The sequence below is a fragment of the Schistocerca cancellata genome, chromosome 4 (assembly GCF_023864275.1).
Source record: "Schistocerca cancellata isolate TAMUIC-IGC-003103 chromosome 4, iqSchCanc2.1, whole genome shotgun sequence".
Classification (NCBI taxonomy): Eukaryota; Metazoa; Arthropoda; class Insecta; order Orthoptera; family Acrididae; genus Schistocerca; species Schistocerca cancellata.
The window spans coordinates 781536460-781547001 of record NC_064629.1 but is presented as its reverse complement, the minus strand read 5'-3'; the positions used below and the strand labels follow the sequence as shown (position 1 = coordinate 781547001).

The window sequence follows — 10542 nt, the reverse complement described above, 5'->3', positions numbered from 1 at the left end:
ACGCCTGTCTAATATCGTGTGGGGCTTCCTCGAGCACGTAGAAGTGCCGCAACACGACATGGCATGGACTCGACTAATGTCTGAAGTAGTTATGGAGGGAACTGACCCCATGAATGCTGCAAGGCTGTCCAGAAATCCGTAAGAGTACGAGGGCAGGGAGTCGAGATCTCTTCTGAACAGCGCGTTGCAGGGCACCCCAGATATGCTCAATAATGTTCATGTTTGGGGAATTTGGTGGTCAGCAGAAGTGTTTAAAGAGTGTTCCTGCAGCCACTCTGTAGCAATTTTGTACGTGTGGGGTGTCGCATTGTCCTGCTGGAATTGTCCAAGTCCGTCGGAAACCACAATAGACAAGAATTGATGCAGGTGATCAGACAGCCTTCGGCTACAAAAGCCAGTATCGAAGATGTTTCGTTGAATGGTTCGCATGCTGAAACTTCTTGATGGCCCAGCACTGAAATCTGCAGCAGCTTGCGGAAGGGTTGCACTTCCGTCACGTTGAACGATACTCTTCCGTCATCGTTGGTCCCGTTCTTGCTGGATCTTTTTGCTCCTGCAGCGATGTCGGAGATCTGACTTTTATCGGATTCCTGGTATTCACTGTGCACTCGTGAAATGGACGTAAGGGAAAATCCCCACTTCATCGCTACCTCGGAGATGGTGGGTCCGATCGCTCGAGCGCAGACTATAATACCACGTTCAGACTCACTTAAATCTTGATAACCTGCCATTGTAGCAGCAGTAACCGATCTAACAACTGCGCCAGACACTTTTTATCTTATATAGGCGTTGTCGGCCGCAGCGCCGTATTCTGCCTGTTTACATATCTCTGTGTTTGAATACGCATGCCTAAACCAGTTTCTTTGGCGCTTCAGTGTATAATAGTTACAGACGTACTACGTTTGGCTTAAGTGCATCTAAACCTGTTGCAATTACGTTGAATTTCATGAATAAATTTCATTATTCCGAATATATTCATCAAGTATTCGAAAATCACAGTGAGAGCACTTAGCGACTTCCAACAAACCTCAAAATTAATTTGAGACTATAAACTTCATTGCAATAGGGTCTGGAGCTGCGATAATTTCTTGAATGGTTTCGTGATGCCTTCAGTTGCCATTCTCTTTATTTGATGTGAGGTAACTAGCGTAATTAAAACAATTGTAATAATAAATTATTATATAATTACAGTAACAAAAAATTAATTGTAACGTTCTAAGTGAACGTACGTACCCCCCACTCGTACTAAACCTCCAGAAATGTCTCAGTTTAGCCGGTGAATCCGTAGATGGTGGCATAAGGAGAGTACAGTATAACTAGCAACGCTTTCCCATCGCCGTGAAGGAATTCTTCCTATCTGCTATGTAGAGATTCTCTCGTAGTTTTATGTCCCGTTGTAGAGCCGTAGCAGCTCCGCATGATTCTTGGAGTGCAATACTATTGTCTATGTTTTACTATTTTTCACTTAATGAAGCGGAATGAAGTTTTCTGTGCTAATAAATCTTACACAGGATGCCATTATGGTGCGTTTATTTAAGAAACGCCGTAAAAGGAACTTTTTTGCACTGATTATAAGCTAACTATTAACTGTACGATAACATGGTCTACCACATGACTAGATCGGAAGGCACACTTTGATGACTGCCGACTACCGGTATAGTTCGTAGAAGATCATACATCTTCGGTTCCGCCAAAGTTATTCATTTATTTATTAATATCAACATTTCCTGGCATTGTAAAATTACTGAAAGGTAGTATTTATGACGCTAGACTCTTCCTAATGGCTGAGTGGCAAAAGGCAACTTTTCCTAGCAGATATTTATTAATGACAATTATTTGATTAGCACCAGAATAAATATATTTTCCCTATGTACCTCTCTGCTGATGTCACGAGCGATTTCTGCATCGGCACCTCATCCCACTAACTCCGAAAGCGTCAGATGGCCAATCGCCTTTGCTAGCCCGTATGGGAACCTACCGCTCACTCCTTACTCCGTACGTACTGCAGCTCTCATACGTTCAGTTCACGCACGTGAAATAGCAAAACTGGAAATAAAATAAAATTCGCTCTTATCTTCAAATTAGGGGTACCTTAAATACGTTAAAAACATCGACCTTACATATAAGAGCTCAAAAGTAATACTCTCCTAAAATAGCGAAATACTACTTCTAAATTATTTTGTGACAATTACATGCAGTCATAAGAACAAGGGCGTACATGGCATAATATACCATTAAAGAATCGTCCATAAAGTAAGTTGTTATCCTCATAGTATACATTCCTGTGTTAAGTTCATAAGTTATATTAATGCATCCAATGTATAAGGCTTCCCTTTTAGATACTTGCAATTGGCCGAAGGCCAAAATAGTAGAACCGTATATCAAATAAAGAGAATGGCATCTGAACTCATCAAAAAATCATTCAGATAATTTGAGATCTGTATGAAATTTTTCGTCACTGACACCTCACATAAAATGATGAAAGGAAAAAAGGTTTACTGCATACTATATTTTCCCTGTGATTGCAGTAAAACTTCAGTATCGGGCATTAGATTTTAATTTATTACTAACCCTATTCACAATACATTTTGCAGGCAATATCCACATACACCACTGAATATACTCTCTTTCTTTCTTTCGGCCTTGTCCCGCGTCACGCGGGGTCGGCCTTATTATTACGGATTTGGAAGTTTTAGTTGCAGAGAGTGACTACATGTACAGACACACAAATTCTACAATTTCATAAAAATTGGGTTATTTATTCAAGAGAAAGATCTTCACAAATGGTTCAAATGGCTCTGAGGACTATGGGACTTAACTTCTGAGGTCATCAGTCCCCTAGAAATTAGCCCACCCCGGCCGGCGGTGTCCTCAACTATCAATGCATTGTTCAATGCGACTTCAGAAATTCTGCATCATTCTCACGAGCATTTCTTCAGGAAAATGTCAGATTATTCCTGTATTGTATTTCTCAGTCCTCGGCTTGTTTCTGAACACCTCGCCCTTAAGCTTAAGACACCTTCCTGGAAAAAATTGCAGGATCTAAGGTCTGGTGATCTTGCCGGCCAGAGGATGACGATACGTGAAAAAAAAATTAAGCGTACGGGAAACATTTGTCTGAGCACATGGAAAGAAATCTAAGCGTGTGAACGGAGGATCCGTCCTGCTGAAATCATACCTGGTCAATTTGCAGCGGACTGAGGCTTGGCCGGCCACTGTGGCCGAGCGGTTCTAAGCGCTTCAGTCTGGAACCGCGCGACCGCTACGGTCGCAGGTTCGAATCCTGCCTCGGGCATGGATGTGTGCGATGTCCATAGGTTAGTTAGGTTTAAGTAGTTCTAAGTTGTAGGGGACTGATGACCTCAGATGTTAAGTCCTACAGTGCTCAGAGCCATTAGAACCATTTGATTAGGTCTACAGTGAAATGACACATACAAAGTAAGTACAAAATGTCGTGTTTTACAACCTATATTGACAGTACCTGATTGGTGGGAAACTCGAATTGGCACCAATTGCAATTTTAAGCCACGCGGGATTAGCCGAGCGGTCTTGGGGCGCTGCAGTCATGGACTGTGTGGCTGGTCCCGGCGGAGGTTCGAGTCCTCCCTCGGGCATGGGTGTGTGTGTTCGTCCTTAGGATAATTTAGGTGAAGTAGTGTATAAGCTTAGGGACTGATGACCCTAGCAGTTAAGTCCCATACGATTTCACACGCATTTGAACATTTTTTTGCAATTTTAACTTTTACGAGGGTTTAGTTCAAAAACGGTTCAAATGGCTCTGAGCAGTATGGGACTTAACTGCTGTGGTCATCAGTCCCCTAGACTTAGAACTACTTAAATCTAACTAACCTAAGGTCATCACACACAGCCATGCCCGAGGCAGGATTTTAACCTGCGATCGTAGCAGCAGCGCGGATACGGACTGAAGCGCCTAGAACAGCTCAAACACAGCGGCCGGCGATGGTTTAGTGTTCTAGGGTTAAAAATTATTTTTTTATCTTGGTCATCTACTTTTTATTTAAACTTTAAATTAGGGAGCACTTTCTGCCCCTTTCTGTATTTCTTTCCTAAATTATTCGTCCGGTTCCGGATCCAGACAGCGCCGAAAATAACTCCGCCGGTGGGAATCGTATGCCGAGGCAGGCACGCCCGAGCAGAGTGGCCGACGCGAGTGCCGGAGGGCGAGTTAACGATTCCCCAGCCCGTCACCTCCGCGGCTATGTTTAAATATGCCGCTAGCGAAATTTGCGAACACGTATTTATAAGTGAGCGGCGCTGTATTTTGGGCGCGCGGCGGCGCGGCGGAGGCGGCGTGGCGGCGGCGGCGTGGAGGGGCGCAGCGGCCTGCGCAGTCCGAGGGCGCGAGGCGCGGCTCACAAATACAGCCGCCAGTCGCCACACACCTGCCCGCTCGCGCCCTCGTGGCCCGCGCCGGGTCGAAGCCGCTACTCCGCCGGCAGAAGCGAAACTTGCCAGTTCGAGGAGTTTGAAGGGTTTGCGTCAGACTCGCCGGCTCGGGCCCCGAACAATAGGAGACTTGAAGGACAGGGCAGTGGCGGGGAGCCGCAACCTCTGGCACTCGCCGTCCGTGCAGCCAGGCCGCCTGCCAAGACCCCGAGCGCCCCCTTTCAGTTGCCAGACCTCTTCTTGTCAACATAGTCGCCCGCGAGCTTCGAATCGTCCGCTGCCTACGAGTGTCTAGTTGTTGACAAATACGTCGTCCGTCTAGTTCTCAGTGCTCGAGTGACACACAGACGGTGCGATTATAGCACTGACCGCCCGCAAAATAGAAATCGTAGGCGAGACGGAGGTGTTCGACACCGGTGTGACAGAAAGGCCGGTGCGGTAAGGATGGAATAGAGCGCGCGTCGGAGCCAGTGAAAAGCGCAAGATGAACATTCTGTTCCGGAAGCACTTCCACGGCGACTCGGACGGCGGCGGCTACGGCGGCCGCCTCGGGCCTTCGAGCCGGGGCGTGCGGCGCAGCCGAGAGCCGGGGTACACCGCCATGGAGACGCACGCCTACCGCACGCACATCTTCCTGACGCCCACCGCAGGTACGCCTACCTCGGCACACTTCCTCTTCGTCGACCCCTGCACAGCTCTAGCAGTACATTACCTCGAGTCCGCTCGCGTCTCGGCGTCCCTAAATCGCACTAGAGCTGGAATGATAGTTTCTAGTGACGTGTCGATAAATTTCCGTAGACAGAATTTGGCCCGCAAGGGGAGGAGAGCCACTGGTGTACCGCCCTACAAAGAAAACTTCGCACGTCTCAAAATCAAAGCCGGTCGGAGTGGCCGAGCGGTTGTAGGCGCTACAGTCTGGGGCCGAGCGACCGCTACGGTCGCAGGTTCGAATCCTGCTTCGGGCATGGATGTGTGTGATGTCCTTAGGTTAGTTAGGTTTAAGTAGTTCTAATTTCTAGGGGAGTGACGACCTCGGCAGTTAAGTCCCATAGTGCTCAGAGCCATTTGAACCAAAATCAAAGCAGAGCTATACTCGAGGAATGAGTATAGGGGAGCTGACGGAGGAATTCTGCATCGCCGTTCTGCGTGAGCTGGTTTTCCATTGCCTTCCTCCGACTTGTTACGAAGTGTCGAGTGTGTCTGTGTCGTGTGGATGAGATAGATGAGTGCCTGTGCAGTGTAGTGTTCGCCGGCCGGCATGGCCGTGCGGTTCAAGGCGCTACAGTCTGGAGCCGAGCGACCGCTACGGTCGCAGGTTCGAATCCTGCCTCGGGCATGGATGTGTGTGATGTCCTTAGGTTAGTTAGGTTTAATTAGTTCTAAGTTCTACGCGACTGATGACCTAAGAAGTTAAGTCGCATAGTGCTCAGAGCCATTTGAACCATTTTTGAAGTGTAGTGTTGGGTTTCCGTTGTTGTGGATGAAGGCGAGAAAAAGGGTGAATCCCTGTGCCGGTACATAGCCTACTCCTCTCGAATACCACACGGGGGCCTACCGAACCTAACGTCCCAATTCGACGGACGGATCTGCATCAACAGTGCCACATGATCTCATTTACGAGACACTGGTGAGTGGCTTGGAATTTAATCCAAGACTTTAGCACAAAGACTGGTGATCAGGAACCTTACGCCACAACACTCCTTCCTTTGCTGGCCAAATACGGACAGAGAAAGTCGGTGCAAATGGCTCTGAGCACTATGGGACTTAAAAGCTGAGGTCATCAGTCCCCTAGAACTTAGAACTACTTAAACCTAACTAACCTAAGGACATCGCCCACATCCATGCCCGAGGCAGGATTCGAACCTGCGACCGCAGCGGTGGCGCTGTTCCAGACTGTAGCGCCTAGAACCGCTTGGCCACAACAGTCGGCGCAGAGAAAGTGTTTTGTCACTGTTGAATCCTGCCTTGCTGTTGCCATTTTTCGGGGTGCACTCAGCCTCGTGATGCCAATTGAGGAGCTACTCGACCGAATAGTAGCGGCTTCGGTCAAGAATACCATCATAACGACCGGGAGAGCGGTGTGCTGACCACACGCCCCTCCTATCCGCATCCTCCTCAGAGGATGACACGGCGGTCGGATGGTCCCGATGGGCCACTTATGGCCTGTAGACTGAGTGGAATCCTGCCTATGTCGCCAAATATGAGGCGTATGGGAAACCTGCGTTCTCAGATTGTTAGACAACAATTCAAGCAAATCGTATCAATAAGTTTTATTACGAAAAGTAATTGACAATACTTTGTGTTAAGCAGATGTGTCGCAAGCAAAGGGCGACAGATAAAATAAGAAATCTCGTCAGTACCAAGTTTGTGCTACATAGAATGTATGAACAGGGTAATGAGCTCTGATACTTCTATTCAGGTCGCTGGTCTTGAAGCTTCTCGTAGAACTGGGCCGCGCTTATGTCCTCTTCGCATATAGGCCACTGCCGTCGCCTTGTCGTCCTGGAGAGGGGTCGGTCACCGTGCAATTGGCTGACGTCTTCTTCACTACCGTCTCTGCTCTCTCGTTTCCGACTGGGGTGCCAGCGCTTGACTTTAGCCGGCCGCGGTGGCCGTGCGGTTCTGGCGCTGCAGTCCGGAACCGCGAGGCTGCTACGGTCGCAGGTTCGAATCCTGCCTCGGGCATGGGTGTGTGTGATGTCTTTAGGTTAGTTAAGTTTAAGTATTTCTAAGTTCTAGGGGACTTATGACCTAAGATGTTGAGTCCCATAGAGCTCAGAGCCATTTGAACCATCTTTTTGAGCTTGACTTTACGCCGTAACAATCACGAGGTCTCTTACCGGCTTAACCACGAGTTAAGCACCATTGCAAAGGCGTGCGTTAGTGACCACGGCAACAGATACGAGTTTTGCGCGACTATTCGTGGTAAAATCCGAAATCTCTATTGTCCTCGCACTGAGGAATAGCCTACAGGGAATAGTTACAGGAACCCTACATTGCTTTCCGTGACAAAGTGTTAGTTACAGGAACTCTACATTGCTTTCCGTGACAAAGTCCTAGTGTAGATTGTTTCCCATTGCCTTCCTCCAACATGTTATGAGATGTCACGTGCTTATCCTGCATCGTGCGGACAGTACTTGTAGAGTGTAAAGTTGTGTTTGTCTTGTTTTATGGATGAAGGAAAGAGAGTGAATCCTGCCGCCAGCACGTAACCTACTTTTCACGAATAGTGCGACGACCGTATAGTCCCCATCCGGCGGACGGACCATCATCACTAACAGAGCCACAGGCCTTGACTCCGCGACACGCTATGGAGGGGTCTAGATTTTACTGTACGACATTGGTGCAAGGTCTGTTGATCAATAACTTGACGCCACGACCTCTCCTCCCCTTGTCGGCTAAATACCGAAGGTGAAAATTTCTTCTTCCAGCAACGTTCGAACAAAGTCGAGCTCCACTACAAAAGCATACGTTAACGACCTTAGCCACGGAGACAAGTGGATGTAAGCCATACGTTGATGGGTACTGTACACACAGCAACTGCCACTCTCCTTTACAAGGGGAGTGTGTTAGGTGCCGGGAACGGATTTCACCATTACCTTCCTCCTGTCTCCATCTCCACCAGTACGAACGCCTTCTCGAAAATGAATCACCGTATTTTCCTATTTCCATATTTCAGTTATATTTATTTTAAAAAACGCTTAAAAGATACAGAATGCTAGAACATAAAGCATAAACTGGCCCATCTCCATACGGCAGACTCGGACAACGGTGAATTTACTGTGGGGGCTGCTCGTTCCTAATTTAGTACTTTGAACCGCTGCAGCCAAATGCAGCGACTAATCGATTACGCGGCAGATAAAAATCAGTAGCAGTGAAAAAAAGTCTGCACAAAGCTACACTCGTAACGAACACGTCAGTAGTAAATTCTGAACACCCATATTTACGATACAATATTGACATGTTGCACAAAATTCATGTAAATGGTACCAATAACAGAATATCTTTCCATTTTGACAAATTAATGAGCCCAGCCACATATTTCAGTGAATGTGTGTTTCATTGCTGCGAAGGACCACAACATCTCCAGGCATATCTTCAAGGATATTTGCACATGATGTCACACAACTGTCGTAATCACGTGCAAACAATTGTTCAACAATGACCATCTTGTACGGATGAAACTGCATGTTTTGTTGCAAAGTTCGACGCACACTCCGACCAGATAACGGAAGAGCGCTATGGTGTCTTCGAGCAGATACCTTTGCAGGCTGCTGAAATGAATGCCTTATTTCATTAATTTTTTCTGGAGTTCTAACGGTATGTGCCCTTCCACCTCTCTTCTTAACCATGTCCACTCGACCTAACTTCTTTACTTCGAGTCCTTACTTCTATCTGAGATTAAGTACCGTATCAAGCTCCATCCTCTGCGAAAAGATTATGTACATAACATGCCTACCTGTATATGTGAAAATATTGCAAATTTGAAGCCTGTAAAGATGGATATCTCTACTTCCATATTATGAAAAATGAAAAACAGATGGCCGACCGGAGTGGCCGAGCGGGTCTAGGCGTTGCAGTCTGGAACCGTGCGACCGCTGCGGTCGCAGGTTCGAATCATGCCTTGGGCATGGATGTGTGTGATGTCCTTAGGTTAGTTAGGTTTAAGTAGTTCTAAGTTCTAGGGGACTGATGACCTCAGAAGTTGAGTCCCATAGTGCTCAGAGCCATTTGAACAACAGATGCGTTATTGCAGAGAGATTTTACGTTCATCCGTTTGACTGAAGCACAAGGAAAAAGTCAGGAGATAAATTCTTTTAGCTGCATATACCGTCCAAATAGGACATAGGACATTGTAATCTGTTCTTTTCTGAAGTCACACATAACGAATAAACACATCAATAGAAAGTTGTTCTACGTCTCAAAACAGTAGTATAGTTGTTGCGAACTGAAGAGCACGTTCTGTTATATTTTCTTGCAATCCCAGAGTGTTCCTTTTTCCGTTTTACAGTATTTTAGATGATGCCCAGTGTGATTACATACATAATCCAGAATCCTACTGTAGGGCACACCACGGAAACAGGCTTTCTTTTGTATTCCGATTTATTATAGTGCACAAATTTTGTTGCTAACATTTTAAATTATTCTGGAGCATCAATACTTCTCCTCCTCATAGTATTCATGTGATATATTGCTGTTCGGATCGATACGAAATGTATTTGACACAAAATGAAATGGAACTGCTCTTCGTGTCATTGTTTGATGTCCTTGTTTTATGCCGTAAGTGTCTTGAAGGAAACAGCTAAAGTGGTTACCATGGGAAACGCGTCATTGGCACACAAATTCCAAGATTCTTTCCTCTCCCAGTTGCGAAAGTACCAGTTTCATGCAGTCGTTGTTGTAGTCCGACGAAAATGGTGTGTGTATCCGTAATTACGAGAGCGGCTGACAACGGCGCCCTCTTCTCATTTTGTGTGCGTACCGCGAAGAGGAAAATTTGAAAGTGATCCGATCTTCAACTTACTTTACATCCAAACGGTACGTTTATGGACATGGATTCCTTATCAGAACGTTATCTACCACGTCCTCTCTACAAAGCGTACAAGTCTGTTATACGAATTGTCAAACACTCTGAATAGTCGTGTGGAATACAAGTGGATAGAAAGTTTTCTGACAGACAGAGAGCAGTATGTCGTCCTGAATGGGGTGACTTCAACAGAAACAGGCGTGACTTCAGGTGTGCCCCAGGACAGCGTAACAGGTCCGCTGCTTTTTACGATTTACATAAACGATATGGATGATGGTATTGACAGCGGCATTAGACTGTTTGCCGATGATGCTGTAGTCCACAGGAAAGTAGTATCACACGAAAGTTGTGAACAAATGAATGAGGATTTTCAGAAAATAAATGCGTGCAGTAATGACTGGCAGCTACCTCTCAATATTAATAAGTGTAACCTACTGTGTGTAACAAGGCGAAAATCCCCATTAATGTACGAGTACAAAATAAATGCCCAGTCTTTGGAAGCGGTAACATCCGTCAAGTATCTGGGTGTGACTATTCGAAATGATCTCAAATGGAATTGTCAGATTACACAAGTAACGGGCAAGGCGAACTCTAGATTGTGGCTTGTT

The 10542-nt window shown here is 46.3% G+C and overlaps 1 protein-coding gene across 1 annotated transcript in view; it reads left to right on the top strand.

Moving 5' to 3' along the window:
• The first annotated feature begins 4891 nt into the window (after nucleotides 1–4891).
• Nucleotides 4892–10542, top strand: part of LOC126184429 (uncharacterized) — a 417753-nt gene continuing 412102 nt past the window's right edge. The window contains exon 1 of the mRNA XM_049926819.1: nucleotides 4892–5057. Within this exon, the coding sequence (XP_049782776.1) occupies nucleotides 4892–5057 (166 nt within the window). The remainder of the gene's footprint in view (nucleotides 5058–10542) is intronic.